We start from the raw sequence: 27,407 nt of genomic DNA on the forward strand, positions 1-27,407 counted from the left end.
AATAACCATCTTCAGGGCATTGCAAGTAATTGCATTAGGCTTAAATCCTTTATTTTCCATCTCAATAAGTATTTTTATTGCTTTAGCAATATTTCCCACCTTGCAACAACCATCTATCAGGGCAGGATACGTTACCATGTTAAGCTTAACTCCTTTAGGTTCCATCTCAATAAGTACCTTTTCAGCTTTAGCAAGATTTCGCACCATGCAATAACCATGTATCAGGGCAGTGTACGTTACTGTGTTAGGCTTAACTCCCTTAGTTCCAATCTCACTAAATACCGTTTTTGCTTCAATGAAATTTCCCTACTTGCAATAACCGTCTATCATGGCACAAACACTGTTTGTTGTTGTGTTAGGCTTAACTCCTTCAGTTTCCATCACCCTAAGTATCCTTTTTGCGTCAACAATTTTTCCCAGCTTGCAATAACCATCTACCAGTGTAGTGTATGTTGTTGTGTTAGGCTTAATTTCCTTAGTTTCCATCTCAATAAGTGCCCTTTTTGCTTCCACAAAATTTCCCTGCTTGCAATAAATATCAATCAAAGTTGTATAACTAATTGTATCTGGAGCTACACCTCGATCCACCATAGAGAGCAACAAACGTTTTGCTTCATCATACAATTCTAGCTTACGCATGCCCATAACAATTATATTGTAAGCATTTGCATTAGGCTGATGTCTTTCACCCTCCATAATTGTCTGTAGCCTCAGTGCTTCATCCACATTACCCTGCTTACAGTAACCATCCATCATTGTATTAAATATGACCCGGTCTATGCTAATGCCCTTGCCTTGCATCTCATTTAGCAAAACTTCAGCTCCTTGCATTAGTCCAGCCTTGCAGAAGCTATTTATCAAAGCTCCATATGTGTGACCATCAGGAGTGAGACCTCTCTCCACCATTTTAACAAACGTTGAAAATGCCTTCATAACATTACCTAACTTACTGTAACCACTAATCATGGAGGTGCATAAATGAACATTTGGCTCTATACCCTTCTTTTCTATTTCCTTAAACAACCTCTCAACCTCTACAAGATCGCCAAAAGTTGAATATCCTTTAATCAGAAGTGTATAACTAGTCAGATTGAGATCAAAACCATCCTTCTCCATTTCCCTCAAAATCTCCTTTACAGCCACAAAATCGTGTATCTTTATATATTCTTGTAACAGTATGTTATAAGTGTAATCACTTGGTTTCACCCTTTTACTAGCCATTTCATCCATAAGCTTTCTAGCCTCACAAACCTCCCCCATTTTACACAATCCATCAACTACCACCGTCATCGAATAAACTGTAATTTTCACATTAAACTCAACCATCTTATGGAAAAACTCGAACAACGAATCATATTGCCTTTGCCTTTTCATAGCAAGCAAGTAAACCATACAAGCTCTATCATCAATTCTAAAGCACCCTTTTTTCATATAATCAAAAACTTGTAGAGCTTCATTAAACCTCATGTTATTAACATAAACACTAAATAACATACTCCCTCCGTCCCTATTTACTTGTCCGTATTTTCTTTTTTGGTTGTCCCTATTTAGTTGTCCATTTTGACAAATCAAGAAAGGACAACAAATTTTTTCCTATTATACCCTTATTTACACTTCTTGAAAATTGTAAAAGTGTATGTTGTTTCCCTCCAATTTATTTTACTTGAATTCAAATAAGTGGTTGTAATTTTTGAAGTGAAAAATTGTCATAAGGGTAAAATTGTAACTTCACTGTGCTAATCATTGCTGTCTTAATCTGTGTGCCATTTCTAAAGTGGACAACTAAAAAGGGACGGAGGGAGTATTAAACATCTTCCCTATAACCTTACACTTTACATGATTCTCACTCAACAAAGAAGCTATTTTTGAAACTGGTTTCCTCATACCATCAGTAACAACAACAGCATTCAATATATTCTCGGCTTCAGCAAACTCCTTGGATTTTAACAAGTCTAGAACTACGGCTAAATGGGTTTCAAGATTGGGACTTTGCTTGAAATTGAAGAAATTTGAGCAAGAAGAAAGGGAAGGGGGGAAGAGGGCGATTAATTTGGCAATTTCTTTAATGGGTCTCTTGGGAAAACGTTGTTTTACCGGTTGGTAAATTTTTTGAGTCGACATGTGAAGAACAACTCAATACCTATAAAACTTGAGCAGTGCAATTTGAAATTTTCATTTCTGAACTTTAGAAATAAAGGTTACCTCTTAACACAAGTGCAGATGCCATGTTTTCCGGCGAGTTCAGCAAATTTATAAAACTGTAGTGTGACGGCGTGAAGAACTTTAATTGAAGTACAAATGATTCCTCATAAAATGTGTACAAATTGACCCTCTATAATTTTAAGAAGTTACATTTAGTCCTCATATTTGACGTTTTGCTACTAATTTGGTGCAATTATTCCTCTCCAATCTCCATCAACTCAATTTCAAATTTTACACCTCGTGGAACTTAAATTTCTCATTGAATTTTATTTAGACATTTAAATTATAATTTCTTTTAATTGAAAATTTGAACACATAATAAACAGATAAAGTATTCTTTATAAGCACTTTCTATTCATAATTGAGTTGATTTCTCATATTGTTACTCAATTAATAGTTATTATCTCGTAAAGTCATTGAGTTGATTTCTCATATTGTTACTCAATTAGTAGTTATTATCTCGTAAAGTCACTTTTTTTTTGTTGAAGATAAATGGAATTAAAAAAATAATTGAGATAAGTATTAGTTAAATGACCATGTGGAACAAACACTTCATATTTTGGAAAAGTTTATGTATATGTGAGAGTTTATCACATAAATAAATTAATTACATTAAATATATCACCTCTTTTTATCATACACATAAGCATCAATTGGAACATATACAAGGTGTGATAGCTTATTAAGGCTAATGTATGTAACTAAAGGAGGTGATATATTTTAAATAGTAAACTTATTTATTATAATGAACGCTTGAGAATACGCACAAAAACTTCTTAATTTTTATTTAATTAAAGTGTAGTAAAAACAATTTATCTTTAACAAGAAGACATTTAATTGAATTTTACATGAAATATTTTTCTTTAACCATTATAGTATCTTAACAATATTATCTCTTTCTAACATTGAAATCTTTGAAATTGTGTTGGAGTGGTAAGTACTCTTTCATCATTAACCAAGAGGTCTCGGGTTCGAGTCGCCTTTGTTAGGAAGCAGTTTACCCCTAATGTGGGACTTCCCAGCGCGAATATGGATTTAGTTGACCATTCCAATGTTTCAAAATCCATTCAAGTTTAAGTGATACAATCAAAAAGGCCAAAACTAAAACTACAAGAAATTATATTTAATTAAGTTACTAATCCATGATTTCCTCATACCACAGCTTGGCCTTACCTCACAATACAACACAAGGATAAAACACTTTACCCTTTGCAAAAGGAGGGTTAGGAGACTAATATCAACAAGTTAACCCCCACAATAAGACACTAATCTATATTAAGCTAGCAAAAAAGTTTGTCTCATAATATTTCAATCTAATTGATGGCATTTGACCTTTATCCAAATAGAAAGGCCCTTTTGCCCTTGCTGGAAGATGTTGAAAGGAGTCGAAAGAAATTTTTTTTTGACTGTTCATAGCCTGTTTTACCAGGTGATCCGCTACATCGTTAGCCTCTCTAAAGTAGTGAGTTGCTTTAACATTAGCTTGTTTCATTCTTTGTTGTATCTCCTCAATGATGAAATTCAGCATGTAGTTGGATTACTGGTTGTTCAAAATCATAGGAAATAGGTTCAAAGAGTCTCTCTTTGGTGAAATTCTTCAGATTTTTCAAAATGCAGAGGCTCTTAGTCCAAAACTGGCAGCCTTAGCTTCTGCTTCTGTGATGCTGCTACCACTCGAAGGTGAGGAGAAAGCGAAGATGAGATTGCCTCTATCATCCCTCAAAACTCCCCTCATACCAAATTTTCCACTAGCTGAGCAGTAGCTTCCGTCAGTTTTCAATTTAATGACGCCATTTTCAGGGAACTTCCAGCATACAATAGAAAGGTTTGAGGCAGGTTTCAGCTTCACAAATTTTTCACAAAGAGTGATCCAAAGTTATGTCGAACCAACTTTTGGATAGCTTTAGCAATTGTACTCTGAATGCTGCACCCAATGAGTTGGATCATCATATATCTGTTGAGATTCCTTAAGCCTCCATAATTACTACGCTCGGACCTTTGATTCTAAATCTCCAAGCAGATAAGGCCTGGTATAGTTTGAAGAACTAGCGTGTCGGTGGAGTTATTTGATTTTTGATTCCACCAGTTGTAAGTTCTGATTGCCAGTGGCCCTCCAAAGTGCTTCCACACATATTGAGCTGCCTCTCCATGAAGAAAAACATGTTGCATTTGATTTTCAATTTAGGAAGAGAGCAGCAGTTGCATAGAGTATCCTTCAGAATACCAAATATGCTAATGACTTAGTCAAAGGAAAATTTTCACTGCCAGAATTTCCAAACGAAAAATGAAATCTTAAAAGGAATGTTGGAGTTCCATACCTGATCAATATTGTGGTCTGTTAGAATATTTCCCATCTTCTGTGAGGTCCCAAAAGACCTTATCTTGAGTGTCATACTTGCCAATTCCAATGGTCTTGATATATTGAATTGTGCTATCTCATAGGATGTTCTGCATCTTTGCATTATCCCAAGTTCCATTGGTAATGAAATGTCTTACTAGAGTCTCGGTATTTTTCTCTGTTTCATGGTAATCATTGGCTAGAGGACCTTTGCTACTCCAGTTGTCCCACCAAAAACTACAATTTCCAGAAGGGTAGTAATCAGAAAAGAAAATTGTGGAGATAGTATAAACCAAGTATTGGTGTTGTCAAAGACTCAGAAGCGAGGTGCAAAACAGTTCGAGTGCTTCACCCTCACTTAGTTGGCGCTTCAGTGCAGCCACAAAGGTACTAAAGCATACACCTTATCACCAATGGGCTTTATCCTTGCACGTAAATTTCTAAATTCTTTTATCCTTACTATAATTTTCATTTGTACAATAAATTTCTAAGTGCAATAATTTGGTTTCACAAGAATGGTTTTGATCTCAATCTGATTAGTTATACACTTCTGATTAAAGGATATTCAACTTTTGGCGATCTTGTAGAGGTTGTTTAAGGAGATAGAGCCAAATTTTCATTTATACACCTCCATAATTAGTGGTTAGAGTAAGTTAGGTAATGTTATGAAGGAATTTTCAACGTTTGTTGAAATGGTGGAGAGAGGCCTCATTCCTGATGGTCACACATATGGAGCTTTGATAAATGGCTTCTGCAAGGAGCTGAAGTTTTACAAAATGAGATGCAAGGCAAGGACATTAGCATAGACCGGGTCATATTTAATACGATGATGGATGGTTATTGTAAGCAAGATAATGTGGATGAAGCACTGAGGCTACATACAATTATGGAGGGTGAAGGACATCAGCCTGATGCAAATGCTTACAATATAATTGCTACGAGCCTGCTTAAGCTAGAATTGTATGATGAAGCAAAAATGTTGTTGCTCTCAATGGTGGATCGAGGTGTAGCTCTAGATACAATTAGTTATACAACTTTGATCGATATTTATTGCAAGGAGGGAAATTTTGTGGAAGCAAAAAGGGCACTTATTGAGATGGAAACTAAGGCAATTAAGCCTAACACGGCAACATACACTCCACTGGTAGATGGTTATTGCAAGCTGGGAAAAATTGTTGACGCAAAAAGGATACTTAGGGTGATGGAAACTGAAGGAGTTAAACCTAACACAACAACAAACAGTGTCTGTGCCCTGATAGACACTTATTGTAAGCAAGGAAATTTCATCGAAGCAAAAACGACATTTAGTGAGATTGGAACTAAGCCTAACACAATAATATACACTGCCCTGATAGATGGTTATTGCAAGGTGCGAAATCCTGCTAAAGCTGAAAAGGAACTTATTGAGATGGAAACTAAGGGAGTTAGCCTAACACGGTAACGTATACTGCCATGATAGATAGTTGTTGCAAGGTGGGAAATATTGCTAAAGCAATAAAGGTACTTATTGAGATGGAAACTAAGGGAGTTAAGCCTAACACAGTAACGTACACTGCCCTGATAGATGGTTGTTGCAAGTGGGAAATATTGCTAAAGCAATAAAAATACTTATTGAGATGGAAAATAAGCCTAACGCAATTACTTACAATGCTCTGAAGATGGTTATTGTAAGAAAGGTACGATGAAAGAAGGTTTGAGATGGATACTAAGGGAGTTAAACCTAACACAATTACTTACAATGCCCTGAAGATGGTTATTGTAAGAAAGGTACGATGAGAGAAGATTTAAGGATTGTCATGATGTCCATACATACACCTCTTATATTACATTGAGAATACATATCAGGAAAAGTAGATGTTGCTTTGAAGCTTTTCATCGAGATTCCTACAAAGGGTTTAGTTCTGGATGTGGTGATTTTCAGAACGATGATTTCTGGCCTATCAAAAAATGGCAAATCAAATGAAGCCTTCAGATTATACAATCTGATGATAGAGGCAAGCCTAACACTCGGTGTTGTTACATACCATGCACTTGTGGATATACTAACTTGTAAGTCATTAATTTCACATAAGTCAGACCTAGCTAATTGGAGGCATAACAAATTGTTTAGCACTTCTTCATGGTGTTTTACTTGAGCAAACTGAATTATATGGTGCAGGACATCCTGCAGAAATTTGGTGTTCCTAGCTTGTTACTGCAAATCTTAGGTGTTGTCCATGGACATTGTCTGCCATAAACTCAAGGTTGATAGCGATTTGAGACCCAAGAAAGAGCAAAACTGCAGCTCAGAATTTAGCAGCTTGATTTACTTCATTTAGACAATGATCTAAGAAAACTGGAGATATATAGCCTTATGACTCTGTAAGTATGCAAATGACATTACGATATAAAACTTGCTATTATTTGAATCAACATACTGTTGCCTTAATAAAAAATATTTGAATCAACCATGAGATTAAATAACTGTGGGCTTTAAAGATAAATATTGTTCATTATGATGGGAATTTACTTGCTTAGTGTGTAATTTCAACTTTTGAGGCATTTGGTTCAAAATGTTCCGCTACATGTTCATTCTTAAAGCAACAGTATTGCTTCTTAGGTCGTCTAGTACATTATTCTCTTGAAAATGGAAGAACCAGAATAAAAGAAGTGCGTTACTCTGGAGATGTATTACAAATTTTAGGTTTTGTTACCTTTTTGGTTGAGTGGCCTAGCTTCTAATCATTTTTATACGGTTATATGACCTAAATTTTAACATGTAATATAGAAGCTGGATCCTTTTTATGGCGGTCATGTGATTTAATAGTCAGTTACCTTCATTAGGAAGAAGAAGAAAAACAAAGTGACTACCTTGTTCCTTTTATCATTTTCTTGGAGTTCCAATACATATAACTTCTTGCAGGGTGGGTCAATTTACACCAGAACAATCATTTTTTGAAAGTCTTAACAAAATTTTGCAAAGAAAGACTCTACTAGTCTTATCTTGCCTACAATACGAGATTGACAACTATCCCACAGGCCTGCCATAGATTTCTCAGTTAGTTGTTGCCTTGTAAAATACTTTGGATCAAGTTATAGAAAACTTCCTTCCACTGCAGTAAGCCAGTACCTAACGTGTTTGATCAATTTCTGGACCAATTCTTAATAGTCCAAAATCAAAAACTTTAGCCCTGAGATTTTTATCAAGCAATAGGTTTGGAGATTTGATGTCAAATCGGATAATTGTCTGGTGAAAAGTATGAAGATAATGAAGTCCTCTGAGAGTTTCAGGCCTTTGCGTTCAAATTTGGAAGGTCTGAGACATACAAATAATCCTTAAAGAGTTCCATTCACCATTGTCATAAGTAATAATCTTCTCATTCTTTTCATCGCAGTACCCAATGATATACCTTTGCCATTTTCCAACCTTAGTGATACATGTATATCCTACCTATATGTAGCATCTAGAATAGGTAACCACTCTACTTTAGTGTTACATAAGACTCCTATAAGAACAGAAGATTACCTAAATGAGTGTCTGGTTTCATTTCAATATTCTAAATCTGATATAGGGCAAATTCATTTTTTGCCGCCTCCGTAGCAAAATTACATAATTAAAACACTCCTTCAATCTGTGGCTATATACTGAGGTTAAGTCCTTAATTTTCTCTCGATACTTTATTTGCATTGAACTTCATCCTTTAATGTGGTTTCAATATTTGCTCGGCCTTTATACGGGCTACACAGTTTAAATTGCTCCTATAACTCGAAAGTTCAGGCCATCTCTTTGAAGTTCTTGACAAATCAGGATATAGCGTATATACTAGATTATGTTGGCTACATTGCACTAGGATGATCCCTCTATCTATTCATACATTAATCCACAAAATTATTACATGTCTACATAAACTAGGTATTTCTGTAGAGTTTAGCACTCTGTTTCATCTGTCAAAAATTGAAGCACCAGATAACTATACTTATTTGTATTGTTTGATTGATGTACAGTGAGTAAATCTATATCTCCACTCAAAAGTTTATATTATGTCCTCTGATGCAGTAACTTCAAAGACATTTCTGCATTCATATGAGGACCATTTTAGCTGCATGTGCTCGATCATCAGTGGAGTACTATGAAGTTCTCCTTCTGCATTCCTCATTTTCCTTACAAAGACTCAAGTCACCAACTTTCCTCTTTTTCTGAATTTGTGAAGACAATTCGTATCAGTCTGTTGATACACTTAGCTTTTTCAGATAGAGAGAAGATTCAATTACAGTTGAGTGGAATGGGGAGTTGTAAACCTTGAAGAGATTGTTGAAAGAGAAGTGTTGACGAAGATACTGAGCTATGAAAACGGCGAAAATTTTCTCTCTATCTGAAAAAGTTAAGTGTATCAACACACTGATACGAATTATCTTCACAAATTCAGAAAAAAAGAGAAAAGTTGGAGACTTTGAGTCTTTGTAAGGAAAGTGAGGAATGCAGAAGGAGAACTTCACAGTACTCCACTGATGATCGAGCACATGCAGCTAAAATGGTCCTCATATGAATGCCAGAAATGTCTTTGAAGGTACTGCAAATTGCATTAAAGGATATAATCTAAACTTTTGAGAGGAGATATAGATTTGCTCACTGTACATCAATCAAACAATACGAATAAGTATGGTTATCTGCTGCTTCAATTTTTGACAAATGAAACAGAGTGCTAAACTCTATAGAAATACCTAGTTTATGCAGACATGTAATAATTCCGTGGAGCAATGTATGAATAGATAGAGGGATCATCCTAGTGCAATGTAGCCAAAATAATCTAGTATATACATTATATCCTGATTTGTCAAGAACTTCAAAGAGATGGCCTGAATTTTCGAGTTACAGGTGCAATTTAAACTGTGTAGCCAGTATAAAGGCCGAGCAAATATTGAAACCACATTAAAGGATGAAGTTCAATGCAAATGGAGTATCGAGAGAAAATTAAGGACTTAAGCTCAGTATATAGACACAGATTGAAGGAGTGTTTTAATTATGGCCGAAGGAAGATTTCTGAATATTTACCTAAATAATCACACTAAAGTCTAGGCAAAGTCGTGTGGACAACAATGGATTGAAAAAAAGAATATTATCGCAAAAGTCAAACTAAAAACTGATTCCAAGGGCTAGGGGGAATGGGTTGTTCCCTTGGAAGATCTCGTCTTTAGTGAGAGACATTATTCTATTAGGAAATGAGATGCAATTAGTTTCGTTTATAAATTCTAATAAGGCAATGTACTAGATGATGTTCTAGCTAACGATGTCGTTGATGCTCAATAATATCTTTTATTTATGTAATTTTGCTACGTAGGCGGCAAAAAATGAATTTGTCATATATCAGATTTAGAATATTGAAATGAAACCAGACACTCATTTAGGTAATCTTCTGTTCTTATAGGAGTCTTATGTAACACTAAAGTAGAGTGGTTACCTATTCTACATGCTAGATGCTACATATAGGTAGGATATACATGTATCACCAAGGTTGGAAAATAGCAAAGGTATATCATTGTGTACTCCGACGAAAAGAATGAGAAGATTATTACTTATGACAATGGTGAATGGAACTCTTTAAGGATCATCGGTATGTCTCAAACTTTCCAAATTTAAATTTGAACGCAAAGGCTTGAAACTCGCATAGGATCAGAGGACTTCATTATCTTCATACTTTGCAGCAAGCAATCATCCGCTTTGACATCAAATCTCCAAACCTATTGCTTGATAAAAATCTCAGGGCTAAAGTTTTTGATTTTGGACTATCAAGAATTGGTCCAGAAATCAATCAAACACGCTAGGTACTGGCTTACTGCAGTGGAAGGAAGTTTTCTATAACTTGATCCAGAGTATTTTACAAGGCAACAACTAACTAAGAAATCCATGGCAGGCCTGTGGGGATAGTTGTCAATCTCGTATTATAGGCAAGATAAGACTAGAGTCTTTGCAAAATTTTGTTAAGACTTTCAAAAAATGATTGTTCTAGTGTAAATTGACCCACCCTGCAAGAAGTTATATGTATTGGAACTCCAAGAAAATGATAAAAGAACAAGCTAGTCACTTTGTTTTTCTTCTTCTTCCTAATGAATGAAACTGACTGTTAAATCACATGATAGCCATAAAAAGGTGATCCAGCTTCTATATTACATGCTAAAATTTAGGTCATATAACCGTATAAAAATGATTAGAAGCTAGGCCACTCAACCAAAAAAGTAACAAAACCTAAAATTTGTAATACATCTCCACCAGCATCTCCAGAGTAACAAACTTCTTTTATTCTGGTTCTTCCATTTTCAAGAGAATAATGTACTGGACGACCTAGGAAGCAATACTGCTTTAAGAACGAACATGTAGCGGAACATTTTGAACCAAATGCCTCAAAAGTTGAAATTACACACTAAGCAAGTGAATTCCCATCATGACTTCGTAATGAACAATATTTATCTTTAAAGCCCACAGTTATTTAATCTCATGGTTGATATTTCATGTTGATTCAAATATTTTTTATTAAGGTAACAGTATGTTGATTCAAATAATAGCAAGTTTTATATTGTCATCTGCATACTTACAGAGTCATAGGGCTATATATCTCCAGTTTTCTTAGATCATTGTCTAAATGAAGTAAATCAAGCAGCTAAATTCTGAGATGCAGTTTTGCTCTTTCTTGGGTCTCAAATCGCTATCAACCTTGAGTTTATGGCAGACAATGTCCATGGACAACACTAAGATTTGCAGTAACAAGCTAGGAACTCCAAATTTCTGCAGGATGTCCTGCACCATATAATTCAATTTGCTCAAGTAAAACACCATGAAGAAGTGCTAAACAATCTGTTATGCCTCCAATTAGTTAGGTCTGACTTATGTGAAGTTAATGACTTACAAGTTAGTATATCCACAAGTGTAGGGTATGTAACAACACCGAGTGTTAGGCCTGCCTCTATTATCTGATTGTATAATCTGAAGGTTTCATTTGATCTGCCCTCTTTTGATAGGCCAGAAATCATCGTTCTGAAAGTCACCACATCCAGAACTAAACCCTTTGTAGGAATCTCGATGAAAAGCTTCACAGCAACATCTACTTTTCCTGATATGCATTCCCGATGTAATATAAGATGTGTATGTATAGACATCTGGGACATCATGACAATCCTTAAACCTTCTCTCATCGTACCTTTCTTACAATAACCATCTACAGTGCATTGTAAGTAATTGTGTTAGGTTTAACTCCCTTAGTATCCATCTCAAATCTTCTTTCATCGTACCTTTCTTACAATAACCATCTTCAGGGCATTGCAAGTAATTGCATTAGGCTTAAATCCTTTATTTTCCATCTCAATAAGTATTTTTATTGCTTTAGCAATATTTCCCACCTTGCAACAACCATCTATCAGGGCAGTGTACGTTACTATGTTAGGCTTCACTCCCTTAGTTTCCATCTCAATTAGTATCTTTATTGCTTTAGCAATATTTCCCACCTTGCAACAACCATCTATCAGGGCAGGATACGTTACCGTGTTAGGCTTAACTCCCTTAGGTTCCATCTCAATAAGTACCTTTTCAGCTTTAGCAAGATTTCGCACCTTGCAATAACCATGTATCAGGGCAGTGTACGTTACTGTGCTAGGCGTAACTCCCTTAGTTCCAATCTCACTAAATACCGTTTTTGCTTCAATGAAATTTCCCTACTTGCAATAACCGTCTATCAGGGAACTGGCACTGTTTGTTGTTGTGTTGGGCTTAACTCCTTCAATTTCCATCACCCTAAGTATCCTTTTTGCGTCAACAATTTTTCCCAGCTTGCAATAACCATCTACTAGTGTAGTGTATGTTGTCGTGTTAGGCTTAGTTTCCATCTCAATAAGTGTCCTTCTTGCTTCCACAAAATTTCCCTACTTGCAATAAATATCGATCAAAGTTGTATAACTAATTGTATCTAGAGCTACACCTCGATCCACCATTGAGAGCAACAACATTTTTGCTTCATCATACAATTCTAGCTTAAGCAGGCCCGTAGCAATTATATTGTAAGCATTTGCATCAGGCTGATGTCCTTCACCCTCCATAATTGTCTGTAGCCTCAGTGCTTCATCCACATTACCTTTCTTACAGTAACCATCCATCATCGTATTAAATATGACCCGGTCTATGCTAATGCCCTTGCCTTGCATCTCATTTTAGCAAAACTTCAGCTCCTTGCATTAGTCCAGCCTTGCAGAAGACATTTATCAATGCTCCATACGTGTGAACATCAGGAATGAGGCCTCTCTCCACCATTTCAACAAACGTTGAAAATGCCTTCATAACATTACCTAACTTACTATAACCACTAATCATGGAGGTGCATAAATGAACATTTGGCTCTATACCCTCTTTTCTATTCCTTAAACAACCTCTCAACCTCTACAAGATCGCCAAAAGTTGAATATCCTTTAATCAGAAGCGTATAACTAGTCAGATTGAGATCAAACCATCTTTCTCGATTTTCCTCAAAATCTCCTTTACAACCACAAAATCTTGTATCTTCATATATGCTTGTAACAATATGTTAGAAGTGTAATCACTTGGTTTCACCCTTTTACTAGCCATTTCATCCATGAGTTTTCTAGCCTCACAAACCTCCCCCATTTTACACAATCCATCAACTACCACCGTCATCGAATAAACTGTAATTTTCACATTAAATTCAACCATCTTATGGAAAAACTCGAACAACGAGTCATATTGCCTTTGCCTTTTCATAGAAAGCAAGTAAACCATACAAGCTCTATCATCAATTCTAAAGCGCCTTTTTTCATATAATCAAAAACTTATAGAGCTTCAGTAAACCTCATGTAATTAACATAAACACTAAATAACATATTAAACATCTTCCCTATAACCTTACACTTTACATGATTCTCATTCAACAAAGAAGCTATTTTTGAATCTGGTTTCCTCAGACCATCAGTAACAACAACAGCATTCAATATATTCTCAGCTTCAGCAAACTCCTTGGATTTTAACAAGTCTAGAAACACGGCTAAATGGGTTTCAAGATTGGGACTTTGCTTGAAATTGAAGAAATTTGAGCAAGAAGAAGAGGAAGGGGGAAATAGGGAGATTAATTTGGCAATTTCTTTAATTGGTCTATTGGGAAATCGTTGTTTTACCGGTTGATAAACCTTTTGAGTCGACATGTGAATAACAACTCAATACCTATAAACTTGAGCAGTGCAATTTGAAATTTTCATTTCTGAACTTTAGAAATATAGGTTACCTCTATTTTGCCCTTGCTGGAAGATGTTGAAAGGAGTCAAAAGAAGAATTGTTTTCGACTGTTCATTGCCAGTGCTACTTCGTTAGCCTCGTAGTGAGTTGCTTTAACATTAGCTAGTTTCATTCTTTGTTGTATCTCCTCAATAATGAAATTCAGCTTGTAGTTGGATTGCTGGTTGTTCACAATCATCGGAAATAGGATCAAAGAGTCTGTATCTTTGGTGAAGTTCTTCAGATTTTTCAGAAGGCAGAGGCTTAGTCCATAACTGGCAGCCTTAGCTTCTGCTTATGTGCTGCTGCAACAACTCGAAGGTGAGCAGAAAACCAAGATGAGATTGCCTCTATCATCCCTCGAAACTCCCCTCATAACAGATTTTCCACTAGCTGAGCAGTAGCTTCCGTAAGTTTTCAATTTAAGGATGCCATTTTCAGGGAACTTCCAGCATACAATAGAAAGGTATGAGAAAGGTTCCAGCTGCACAAATTTTTCACAAAGAGTGATCCAAAGTAATGTCAAACCAACTTTTGGATAAGCTTTAGCAATTGTACTCTGAATGCTGCAGCCAATGTGTTGGATCATCATATATCTGTTGAAATTCCTTAAGCCTCCATAATTACTACACTCGGACCTTTGTTTCAAAATCTCCAAACAGATAAGGCCTGGTATAGTTTGAAGAACTAGCTTGTCGATGGAGTTATTTGATTTTTGATTCCACCAGTTGTAAGTTCTGATTGCCAGTGGCCCTCCAAAGTGCTTCCACACATATTGAGCTGCCTCTCCATGAAGAAAAACATGTTGCATTTGATTTTCATTTTAGGAAGAGAGCAGCAGTTGCATAGAGTATCCTTCAGAATACCAAATCTGCTAATGACTTCGTCAAAAGAAAGTTCACTGCCAGAATTTCCAAACGAAAAATGAAATCTAAAAAGGAATGTTGGAGTTCCATACCTGATCAATATTGTGGTCTGTTGGAATATTTCCCATCTTCTGTGAGGTCCCAAAAGACCTTGTCTTGAGTGTCATACTTGCCAATTCCAATGGTCTTGATCTGTTGAATTGTGCTATCTCATAGGATGTTCTGCATCTTTGCATTGCCCCAAGTTCCATTATTAATGAAATGTCTTACTAGAGTCTCGGTATTCTTCTCTGTTTCATGGTAATCATTGGCTAGAGGACCTTTGCTACTCCAGTTGTCCCGCCAAAAAACTACAATTTCCAGAAGGGTAGTAATCAGAAAAGAAAATTGTGGAGATAGTATAAATCAAGTATTGGTGTTGTCAAAGACTCAGAAGCGAGGTGCATAACAGTTCGAGTGCTTCACCCTCACTTAGTTGGCGCTTCAGTGCAGCCACAAAGGTACTAAAGCATACACCTTATCACCAATGGGCTTTATCCTTGCACGTAAATTTCTAAATTCTTTTATCCTTACTATAATTTTCATTTGTACTTGCAATTATTATTCGTCAATTACATTTGTTTCATTTTACTTTATCCTTCATTTCCACATTTCCAACTAAGTCCATGCTTTAACTGTCCTTTGCGTTTAAAGGCTTAAGTCCCACCAAAGCTTAAGTTTTTTCCCTTCGATAACACTCTCAAATATATCCAAAATACTAACCATGCAGAATTTTCTCTTCTATATCCAACAAGCAATGACTCTTAACCTTCATATGTTCAACATGGAACTGATATCAAGTTACAAGTTACAAGTATGGGGTCTACACCTATATACTGCACATGAAGACTAAACTTTTCAACAAGCACAAGATATGGTCCTTAATTTTAATCCTTTTGACATGCACATGTACATATTAGAATACAAACTTCAGACATAATAGAAGCATTCTACATCAATAAACTATACAAAAGCACACGTACAATAGCTAATGGTTTAACTCAGTGAATTCCAGTTTAATTAAAAAACAATCTGCTATATATACTTCTGACTGGCTAAATCTAATCCAAATAAAGTTCACGATGTACAAGTTTATAGAGAAGAATTTCTCACACTAAGTGCAGAGTATGCAGCAGCATCATGTATTACGCCTGCCTCTATCATCTGATTGTATAATCGGAGGGCTTCACCTGATCTGCCTTCTTTTGATAAGCCAGAAATCACTGCTGTATAAGTCACAACATTCGGAACTAAACCCTTTGTAGGCATCTCATTGAAAAGCTTCAGAGCATCATCTACCTTTCCTGATTTGCATTCCCCATGTACAAGTGAGGTGTATGTATAGACGTTAGCTATCAAGTCCTTAGATTCCATGACAATTCTTAGCTTATAAGCTTCATTCATTATACCTTTCTGGCAATAACCATCTATCAGTGCAGTGTATGTCTTGGTGTTAGGCTTAACTCCGTTACTCTCCATCTCAAGAAGTATCCTTTTAGCTTTAACAAAATCTCCTTGCTTACACTTAGTTTCCATCTCAATAAGTGCCCTTTTTGCTTCCACAAAATTTCCCTGCTTGCAATAAATATCGATCAAAGTTGTATAACTAATTGTATCTGGAGCTACACCTCGATCCACCATTGAGAGCAACAACATTTTTGCTTCATCATACAATTCTAGCTTAAGCAGGCCCGTAGCAATTATATTGTAAGCATTTGCATCAGGCTGATGTCCTTCACCCTCCATAATTGTCTGTAGCCTCAGTGCTTCATCCACATTACCTTTCTTACAGTAACCATCCATCATCGTATTAAATATGACCCGGTCTATGCTAATGCCCTTGCCTTGCATCTCATTTAGCAAAACTTCAGCTCCTTGCATTAGTCCAGCCTTGCAGAAGACATTTATCAATGCTCCATACGTGTGAACATCAGGAATGAGGCCTCTCTCCACCATTTCAACAAACGTTGAAAATGCCTTCATAACATTACCTAACTTACTATAACCACTAATCATGGAGGTGCATAAATGAACATTTGGCTCTATACCCTTCTTTTCTATTTCCTTAAACAACCTCTCAACCTCTACAAGATCGCCAAAAGTTGAATATCCTTTAATCAGAAGTGTATAACTAGTCAGATTGAGATCAAAACCATCCTTCTCCATTTTCCTCAAAATCTCCTTTACAGCCACAAAATCGTGTATCTTTATATATTCTTGTAACAGTATGTTATAAGTGTAATCACTTGGTTTCACCCTTTTACTAGCCATTTCATCTACCAGCTTTCTAGCCTCACAAACCTCCCCCATTTTACACAATCCATCAACTACCACCGTCATCGAATAAACTGTAATTTTCACATTAAACTCAACCATCTTATGGAAGAACTCGAACAACGAATCATATTGCCTTTGCCTTTTCATAGCAAGCAAGTAAACCATACAAGCTCTATCATCAATTCTAAAGCGCCCTTTTTTCATATAATCAAAAACTTGTAGAGCTTCAGTAAACCTCATGTTATTAACATAAACACTAAATAACATATTAAACATCTTCCCTATAACCTTACACTTTACATGATTCTCACTCAACAAAGAAGCTATTTTTGAAACTGGTTTCCTCAAACCATCAGTAACAACAACAGCATTCAATATATTCTCGGCTTCAGCAAACTCCTTGGATTTTAACAAGTCCACAACCAAGGCTAAATGGGTTTCAAGATTGGGACTTTGCTTGAAATTGAAGAAATTTGAGCAAGAAGAAGGAGAAGGGGGAAAGAAGGAGATTAATTTGGCAAGTTCTTTAATGGGTCTCTTGGGAAAACGTTGTTTTACCGGTTGGTAAAATTTTTGAGTCGACATGTGAAGAACAACTCAATACCTGTAAACTTGAGCAGTGCAATTTGAAATTTTCATTTCTGAACTTCAGAAATAAAGGTTACCTCTTAACACAAGTGCAGATGCCATGTTTTCCGGCGAGTTTCGGCGAGTTCCCGGCGAGTTCAGCAAATTTATAAAACTGTAGTGTGAAGCTTTTTAAGAGAATTTAGAGAAGACGGCGTGAAGAACTTTGATTGAAGTACAAATGAATCCTCATAAAATGTGTACAAATTGACCCTCTATAATTTTAAGAAGTTAAATTTAGTCCTCATATTTGACGTTTTGCTACTAATTTGGTGCAATTATTCCTCTCCAATCTCCATCAACTCAATTTCAAATTTTACACCTCGTGGAACTTAAATTTCTCATTGAATTTTATTTAGACATTTAAATTATAATTTCTTCTAATTGAAAATTTGAACACATAATAAACGGATAAAGTATTCTTAATAAGCACTTTCTATTCATAATTGAGTTGATTTCTCATATTGTTACTCAATTAGTAGTTATTATCTCGTAAAGTCACTTTTTTTTTGTTGAAGATAAATGGAATTAAAAAAATAATTGAGATAAGTATTAGTTAAATGACCATGTGGAACAAACACTTCATATTTTGGAAAAGTTTATGTATGTGAGAGTTTATCACATAAATAAATTAATTACATTAAATATATCACCTCTTTTTATCATACACATAAGCATCAATTGGAACATATACAAGGTGTGATAGCTTATTAAGGCTAATGTATGTAACTAAAGGAGGTGATATATTTTAAATAGTAAACTTATTTATTATAATGAACGCTTGAGAATACGCACAAAAACTTCTTAATTTTTATTTAATTAAAGTGTAGTAAAAACAATTTATCTTTAACAAGAAGACATTTAATTGAATTTTACATGAAATATTTTTCTTTAACCATTATAGTATCTTAACAATATTATCTCTTTCTAACATTGAAATCTTTGAAATTGTGTTGGAGTAGTAAGTACTCTTTCATCATTAACCAAGAGGTCTCGGGTTCGAGTCGCCTTTGTTAGGAAGCAGTTTACCCCTAATGTGGAACTTCCCAGCGCGAATACGGATTTAGTTGACCATATCAATGTTTCAAAATCCATTCAAGTTTAGGTGATACAATAAAAAAGGCCAAAACTAAAAATACAAGAAATACAATTCATTATATTTAATTTAGTTACTAATCCATGATTTCCTCATACCACAGCTTGGCCTTGCCTCACAATACAACACAAGGATAAAACACTTTACCCTTTGCAAAAGGAGGGTTAGGAGACTAATATCTACAAGTACTGGTTGTTCACAATCATAGGAAATAGGTAGTTGGATTACTGGTTGTTCACAATCATAGGAAATAGGTTCAAAGAGTTTGTCTCTTTGGTGAAATTCTTCAGATTTTTCAAAATGCAGAGGCTCTTAGTCCAAAACTGGCAGCCTTAGCTTCTGCTTCTGTGATGCTGCTACCACTCGAAGGTGAGGAGAAAGCGAAGATGAGATTGCCTCTATCATCCCTCAAAACTCCCTTCATACCAGATTTTCCACTAGCTGAGCAGTAGCTTCCGTCAGTTTTCAATTTAATGACGCCATTTTCAGGGAACTTCCAGCATACAATAGAAAGGTTTGAGGCAGGTTTCAGCTTCACAAATTTTTCACAAAGAATGATCCAAAGTTATGTCGAACCAACTTTTGGATAAGCTTTAGCAATTGTACTCTGAATGCTGCACCCAATGTGTTGGATCATCATATATCTGTTGAGATTCCTTAAGCCTCCATAATTACTACACTCGGACCTTTGATTCTAAATCTCCAAGCAGATAAGGCCTGGTATAGTTTGAAGAACTAGCTTGTCGATGGAGTTATTTGATTTTTGATTCCACTAGTTGTAAGTTCTGATTGCCAGTGGCCCTCCAAAGTGCTTCCACACATATTGAGCTGCCTCTCCATGAAGAAAAACATGTTGCATTTGATTTTCATTTTAGGAAGAGAGCAGCAGTTGCATAGAGTATCCTTCAGAATACCAAATCTGCTAATGACTTCGTCAAAGGAAAGTTTTCACTGCCAGAATTTCCAAACGAAAAATGAAATCTTAAAAGGAATGTTGGAGTTCCATACCTGATCAATATTGTGGTCTGTTGGAATATTTTCCATCTTCTGTGAGGTCCTAAAAGACCTTGTCTTGAGTGTCTTACTTGCCAATTCCAATGGTCTTGATATGCTGAATTGTGCTATCTCATAGGATGTTCTGCATCTTTGCATTGTCCCAAGTTCCATTGGTAATGAAATGTCTTACTAGAGTCTCGGTATTCTTCTCTGTTTCATGGTAATCATTGGCTAGAGGACCTTTGCTACTCCAGTTGTCCCGTCAAAAACTACAATTTCCAGAAGGGTAGTAATCAGAAAAGAAAATTGTGGAGATAGTATAAACCAAGTATTGGTGTTGTCAAAGACTCAGAAGAGAGGTGCAAAACAGTTCGAGTGCTTCACCCTCACTTAGTTGGCGCTTCAGTGCAGCCACAAAGGTACTAAAGCACACACCTTATCACCAATGGGCTTTATCCTAAAGAGACGACACTAAACAATGACTTACACATAAATTTCTAAATTCTTTTATCCTTACTATAATTTTCATTTGTACTTACAATTATTATTCGTAAATTACATTCGTTTCATTTTACTTTATCCTTCATTTCCACATTTTCAACTAAAGTCCATGCTTTAACTGTCCTTTGCGTTTAAAGGCTTAAGTCCCACCCAAAGCTTAACTTTTTTCCCTTCGATAACACTCTCAAATATATCCAAAATACTAACCATGCAGAATTTTCTCTTCTATATCCAACAAGCAATGGCTCTTAACCTTCATATTTTCAACTTGCAACTGATATCAAGTTACAACTTACAAGTATGGGGTCTACTACACCTATATACATGTGCTTTTGTATATTTTACTGTTGTAGAATGCTTCTATTATGTCTAGAGTTTGTATTCTAATATGTACATGTGCATGTCAAAAGGATTAAAATTAAGAACCATATCTTGTGCTTGTTGAAAAGAGAAGATATTTTCAACATGCAAGTGATATCAAGTTACAACTTACAAGTATGGGGTCTACTACTATATACTGCACATGAAGACTTCTCTTTTCAACAACCACAAGATATGGTCCTTAATTTTAATCCTTTGGACATGCACATGTACATATTAGAATAAAACTCTAGACATAATAGAAGCATTCTACAACAATAAAATATACAAAAGCACATGTATATAGGTGTAGTAGACCCCATACTTGTAAGTTGTAACTTGATATCACTTGCATGTTGAAAATATCTTCTCTTTTCAACAAGCACAAGATATGGTTCTTAATTTTAATCCTTTTGACATGCACATGTACATATTAGAATACAAACTCTAGACATAATAGAAGCATTCTACAACAGTAAAATATACAAAAGCACATGTATATAGGTGTAGTAGACCCCATACTTGTAAGTTGTAACTTGATATCACTTGCATGTTGAAAATATCTTCTCTTTTCAACAAGCACAAGATATGGTTCTTAATTTTAATCCTTTTGACATGCACATGTACATATTAGAATACAAACTCTAGACATAATAGAAGCATTCTACAACAGTAAAATATACAAAAGCACATGTATATAGGTGTAGTAGACCCCATACTTGTAAGTTGTAACTTGATATCACTTGCATGTTGAAAATATCTTCTCTTTTCAACAAGCACAAGATATGGTTCTTAATTTTAATCCTTTTGACATGCACATGTACATATTAGAATACAAACTCTAGACATAATAGAAGCATTCTACAACAGTAAAATATACAAAAGCACATGTATATAGGTGTAGTAGACCCCATACTTGTAAGTTGTAACTTGATATCACTTGCATGTTGAAAATATCTTCTCTTTCTTGCAATAAATATCGATCAAAGTTGTATAACTAATTGTATCTGGAGCTACACCTCGATCCACCATTGAGAGCAACAACATTTTTGCTTCATCATACAATTCTAGCTTACGCAGGCCCGTAGCAATTATATTGTAAGCATTTGCATCAGGCTGATGTCCTTCACCCTCCATAATTGTCTGTAGCCTCAGTGCTTCATCCACATTACCTTTCTTACAGTAACCATCCATCATCGTATTAAATATGACCCGGTCTATGCTAATGCCCTTGCCTTGCATCTCATTTAGCAAAACTTCAGCTCCTTGCATTAGTCCAGCCTTGCAGAAGACATTTATCAAAGCTCCATATGTGTGACCATCAGGAATGAGGCCTCTCTCCACCATTTCAACAAACGTTGAAAATGCCTTCATAACATTACCTAACTTACTATAACCACTAATCATGGAGGTGCATAAATGAACATTTGGCTCTATACCCTTCTTTTCTATTTCCTTAAACAACCTCTCAACCTCTACAAGATCGCCAAAAGTTGAATATCCTTTAATCAGAAGTGTATAACTAGTCAGATTGAGATCAAAACCATCCTTCTCCATTTTCCTCAAAATCTCCTTTACAGCCACAAAATCTAGTATCTTCATATATGCTTGTAACAATATGTTATAAGTGTAATCACTTGGTTTCACCCTTTTACTAGCCATTTCATCCATGAGCTTTCTAGCCTCACAAACCTTCCCCATTTTACACAATCCATCAACTACCACCGTCATCGAATAAACTGTAATTTTCACATTAAACTCAACCATCTTATGGAAAAACTCGAACAACGAATCATATTGCCTTTGCCTTTTCATAGCAAGCAAGTAAACCATACAAGCTCTATCATCAATTCTAAAGCGCCCTTTTTTCATATAATCAAAAACTTGTAGAGCTTCATTAAACCTCGTGTTATTAACATAAACACTAAATAGCATATTAAACATCTTCCCTCTAACATTACACTTTACATGATTCTCACTCAACAAAGAAGCTATTTTTGAAACTGGTTTCCTCATACCATCAGTAACAACAACAGCATTCAATATATTCTCTGCTTCAGCAAACTCCTTGGATTTTAACAAGTCTACAACCACGGCTAAATGGGTTTCAAGATTGGGACTTTTCTTGAATTTGAAGAAATTTGAGCAAGAAGAAGGAGAAGGGGGAAAGAGGGAGATTAATTTGGCAATTTCTTTAATGGGTCTATTGGGAAAACGTTGTTTTATCGGTTGGTAAAACTTTTGAGTCGACATGTGAAGAATAACTCAATACCTATAAACTTGAACAGTGCAATTTGAAATTTTCATTTCTGAACTTCAGAAATATAGGTTACCTCTATTAACGCAACTGGACATACCCTGTTTTACGTCGAGCTGGAAATATCCTGTTTTCCGGCGAGCTGGAGATGCCCTGTTTTCCGGCGAGCTTCGGCGAGTTTCCGGCGAGCTGGGCGAGTTAACAAAATTGTAATTTGAAGCTTTTAAGAGAACTTGGAGAAGACTGCTGTGAAGAATTTTGATTGAATTACAAATGAGGTCTCATAAAAGGTATACAAATTGACCCTCTATACTTTTAAAAAGTTATATTTAGTCCTCATATTTGACGTTTTGCTACTAATTTGGTCCAATTATTCCTCTCCGTCAACTCAATTTCAAATTTAGCACCTCATGCAACTTAATTTTGTCATTGTTTTATTTAGACATTTAAATTATAATTTATTCTAATTAAAAATTTGAACACATGATAAACGGATAAAATATTCTTAATAAGCACTTTCTATTCATAATAGAGTTGATTTCTCAAATTGTTACTCAATTAATAGTTATTCTCTCATAAAATAACTTTTTTCTTTGTTGAAGATGAATGAATTTTTTTTAAAAATAATTTTTAAGATAATAACTATTAATTAAATGACCTTGTGGAATAAACCCTTTCATATTTTGGAAAAGTGTATGTATGTGTTCATAAGAGTCTATCACATAAATAAATAAATTACATTAAATGTATCTCCTCTTTTTATTATACACATAAGCATCAAATGGAACTTATACAAGGTGTTGTAGCTTCTTATAATGATCGAGAATACGCACAAAAACTTGTTAATTTTATTTAATTAAAAGTGTCTAGTAAAAACACTTTATCTTTAACATGAAGACATTTCATTGAATTTTACATTATATTATCTCTTTCTTACATTGAAATCTTTGGAATATGCATATTTATCACAATATAAAATTAACATTTATCCAAATAGAAAGGCCCTTTTGCCCTTAGCTTGTTTCATTCTTTGTTATATCTCCTCAATAATGAAATTCAGCTTGTAGTTGGATTGCTGGTTGTTCACAACCATCGGAAATAGGATCAAAGAGTCTGTCTATTTGGTGAAGTACTTCAGATTTTTCAGAAGGCAGAGGCTTAAGTCCATAACTGGCAGCCTTAGCTTCTGCTTATGTGCTGCTGCAACAACTCGAAGGTGAGGAGAAAGCCAAGATGAGATTGCCTCTATCACCCCTCAAAACTCCCCTCATACCAGATTTTCCACTAGCTGAGCAGTAGCTTCCGTCAGTTTTCAATTTAAGGACGCCATTTTCAGGGAACTTCCAGCATACAATAGAAAGGTTTGAGACAGGTTTCAGATTCACAAGTTTTTCACAAAGAGTGATCCAAGGTAATGTTGAACCAACTTTTGGATAAGCTTTAGCAATTGTACTCTGAATGTTCCAGCCAACCTGTTGGATCATCATACATCTGTTGAAATTCATTTTGCCTCCATATTACTACACTCGGACCTTTGTTTCCGAATCTCCAAACAGATAAGGCCTGGTATAGTTTGAAGAACTAGCTAGTGGATGGAGTTATTTGATTTTTGATTCCACCAGTTGTAAATTCTGATTCCCAGTGGCCGTCCAAAGTGCTTCCACACATATTGAGGCCTTTCCATGAAGAGGAACATGTTGCATTGATTATCTTCTTAGGGAAAATGCAAAAGTTGCATAGAGTATCCTTCAGAATATTAAATCTGCTTATGACTTTGTCAAAGGAAAGTTTGCCCTGCCAGAATTTCCAAACGAAAAATGAGATCTTAAAAGGAATGTTGGAGTTCCGATGTTCCATACCTGAGCAATAGTGATCTGTTGGTTTCCTTTGTCAAATCTAACTCCAAGTTGAATTGTTGGAATATTTCCCATCTTCTGTGAGGTCCCAAAAGACCTTGTCTTGAGTGTCATACTTGCCAATTCCAATGGTCTTGATATGCTGAATTGTGCTATCTCATAGGATGCTCTGCATCTTTGCATTGTCCCAAGTTCCATTGGTAATGAAATGTCTTACTAGAGTCTCAGTACTCTTCTCTGTTTCATGGTAATCATTGGCTAGAGGACCTTTGCAACTACAGTTGTCCCGCCAAAAACTACAATTTCCAAAAGGGTAGTAATCAGAAAAGAAGATTGTGGAGATAGTATAAACGAAGTATTAGTGTTGTCAAAAACTCAGAAGCGAGGTGCAAAACAGGTTGAGTGCTTCACCCTCACTTAGTTGACAGTTTAGTGCAGCCACAAAGGTACTAAAGCATACACCTTATCACCAATGGACTTTATCCTAAGGCTAAACAATAACTTAATTGTAAAACTCTAATTCTTTTATCCTTACTAAAATTTTCATTTGTACTCATAATTATTATTCTTAAATCACATTCAGCTTATTTTACTTTATCCTTCATTGCACCCTTTCCACTAAAGTTCATGCTTTAATTGTCCTTTGCGTTTAAAGGCTTAATTCCTACAGCTTAAGCATTTTGTCTTCGATAACACTCCCGAGTATATCCGAAGTACTAACCATGCATAATTTTTTCTTCTATATGCAACAAGCAACGGCTCTTGACCTTCATATTTTCAACATGCAACTGATATCAAGTAACTTACAAGTATGGGGTCTACACCTATATACTGCACATGAAGACTTCTCTTTTCAACAAGCACAAGATATGGTTCCTTACTTTTAAGTTTTAATTCTTTTGACATGCACATGTACATACTAGAAACAAACTCTAGACATGGCAGAAGATATTACAGCAAGAGCATATACACAAGGACATGTACAATATCTAATGGTTCAATTTAGAGAATTCCAGTTTAATAAAAAACAATCTGCTATATATACTTCTGACTGGCTAAATCTAATCCAAATGAAGTTCACGATGTAAAAGTTTATAGAGAAGAATTTCTCACACTAAGTGCAGAGTATGCAGCAGCATCGGGTATTACGCCTGCCTCTATCATCTGATTGTATAATCGGAGGGTTTCACCTGATCTGCCTTCTTTTGATAAGCCAGAAATCACTGCTGTGTAAGTCACAACATTCGGAACTAAACCCTTTGTAGGCATCTCGTTGAAAAGCTTCAGAGCATCATCAACATTTCCTGATTTGCATTCCCCGTGTACAAGTGAGGTGTATGTATAGACGTTAGGTATCAAGTCCTTAGATTCCATGACAATTCTTAGCTTATAAGCTTCATTCATCATACCTTTCTGGCAATAACCATCTATTAGCGCAGTGTATGTATTGGTGTTAGGCATAACTCCATTACTTTCCATCTCAATAAGTGTCCTTTTAGCTTTAACAAAATCTCCTTGCTTACAATAACCATCTATCAGTGCAGTGTATGTTGTCGTGTTAGGCTTAACTCCTTTAGTTTCCATCTCAATAAGTGCCCTTTTTGCTTCAATAAAATTTCCGTGCTTGAAATAACCATCTATCAGGGCGTTGTACGTTCCCGTGCTAGGCTTAATTCCCTTAGTTTCCATCTCACTAAGTATCCTTTTTGCTTCAAAAAAATCACCCTGCTTGCAGTAAATATCAATCAAAGACGTATAAGCCAATACATTTGGAGCTACACCTCGATCCACCATTGAGAGCAACAACCTCTTTGCCTCGTCATGCAAATCTAGCTTACGCAGGCCAGTAGCAATTATATTGTAAGCATTTGCATCAGGCTCATGTCCTTCATCCTCCATAATTCTCTGTAACCTCAACGCTTCATCAACATTACCCTGCTTACAATAACCATCCATCATAGTATTAAATATAGCTCGATTAATCCAAATTCCCTTGCTTTGCATCTCATTAACCAGAACTTCAGCTTCTTGCATTAGTCCAGCCTTGCACAAACCATTTATCAAAGCCCCATATGTGTGACCATCAGGAACAAGACCTCTCTCAGTCATTTCGTCGAACACTTGATATGCCTTTCTAACATTACCTAACTTACAATAACCACTAATCATAGATGTGTATAAATGAACATCTGGCTTTACACCCTTCTCTTCAATTTCCATAAATAATCTCTTCATTTCTCCAAATTCTCCAAAAGTTGAATAACGTTTAATCAGAAGTGTATAACTTTTCGGGTCGAAATCCCATCCTTCCTTCTCCATTGTCCTCAAAATTACCTTCACAATCAAAAAATCTGGTTTCTTTATACATGTATTTAATAGTTTTTTATAAGTGCAATTATTTGGTTTCACAAATTTTCCATCCATGAACTTTCTTGCCTTATGAAACTCCCCCATTTTACACAATTCATCAATTACCACTGTCATCGAATAAACTGTAAATTTCACTTCAAACTTAACCATCTGCCGGAAAAAACTCGAACAAGGAAGCATATCGTTTTTGCCTTTTCATAGCAAATACACCATATGAGCTCCATTAATCATTTATTTCAATGGTTATCGGAGTAAATAAGTCACCGGCAAAAAGAAGCCAAATACATGTTTTCCGGCGACAGTGACTGATTTCCGCGGGGAGAAAAGTGTAATTTGGAGTTCCTCAGGACTTGGGGAAATATGGGTGAAATGAAT

General features: G+C 35.6%; 2 protein-coding genes and 1 long non-coding RNA gene across 7 annotated transcripts; all 3 read right to left on the reverse strand.

The window, feature by feature from the left end:
- Positions 1–7: 7 nt before the first annotated feature.
- On the reverse strand, positions 8–23,037 carry LOC102588403 (pentatricopeptide repeat-containing protein At2g32630-like). The gene is made up of 2 exons (XM_006339199.2): positions 21,526–23,037; positions 8–535 (listed from the first exon to the last, which is right to left on the reverse strand). The coding sequence occupies exons 1-2, from the start codon at positions 22,800–22,802 to the stop codon at positions 307–309; spliced, it is 1,506 nt and encodes a 501-aa protein (XP_006339261.2). The 5' UTR covers positions 22,803–23,037; the 3' UTR covers positions 8–306.
- On the reverse strand, positions 3,724–16,206 carry LOC102579028 (uncharacterized). The gene is made up of 5 exons (XR_001473692.1): positions 15,806–16,206; positions 14,746–15,003; positions 13,798–14,658; positions 4,521–4,777; positions 3,724–4,415 (listed from the first exon to the last, which is right to left on the reverse strand). It is a non-coding gene; the product is annotated as an uncharacterized lncRNA (long non-coding RNA).
- On the reverse strand, positions 18,727–27,407 carry LOC102584211 (pentatricopeptide repeat-containing protein At2g32630-like). 5 transcript variants are annotated; one of them, XR_001473688.1, is made up of 3 exons: positions 25,776–27,407; positions 19,701–19,957; positions 18,727–19,595 (listed from the first exon to the last, which is right to left on the reverse strand). XR_001473688.1 is itself a non-coding variant. In XM_006339015.2 (2 exons), the coding sequence occupies exons 1-2, from the start codon at positions 27,210–27,212 to the stop codon at positions 19,934–19,936; spliced, it is 1,461 nt and encodes a 486-aa protein (XP_006339077.1). In that variant the 5' UTR covers positions 27,213–27,407; the 3' UTR covers positions 18,727–19,933. The 5 variants fall into 5 exon arrangements, 2 of the variants coding, with proteins under 2 accessions (XP_006339077.1, XP_006339078.1); XR_001473686.1 differs by having other exon boundaries at positions 18,727–19,611; XR_001473687.1 differs by having other exon boundaries at positions 18,727–19,621.

This window comes from Solanum tuberosum, unplaced genomic scaffold, assembly GCF_000226075.1.
Source record: "Solanum tuberosum cultivar DM 1-3 516 R44 unplaced genomic scaffold, SolTub_3.0 scf00008, whole genome shotgun sequence".
Classification (NCBI taxonomy): domain Eukaryota; kingdom Viridiplantae; phylum Streptophyta; class Magnoliopsida; order Solanales; family Solanaceae; genus Solanum; species Solanum tuberosum.

Excerpts from the sequence above, each read along its gene's own strand:
- LOC102584211 (XM_006339015.2), bottom strand. The coding sequence starts at position 27,212 with ATGCTTCCTTGTTCGAGTTTTTTCCGGCAGATGGTTAAGTTTGAAGTG. Across the intron at positions 19,958-25,775 it reads CTGCATACTCTGCACTTAGT|TTTTTGACGGGACAACTGGA; the intron begins GTGAGAAATTCT and ends TGGAAATTGTAG.
- LOC102588403 (XM_006339199.2), bottom strand. The coding sequence starts at position 22,802 with ATGTCGACTCAAAAGTTTTACCAACCGATAAAACAACGTTTTCCCAAT. Across the intron at positions 536-21,525 it reads TATACAACTTTGATCGATAT|TTATTGCAAGCAGGGAAATT; the intron begins TTATTGCAAGAA and ends TTTGATTGATAT.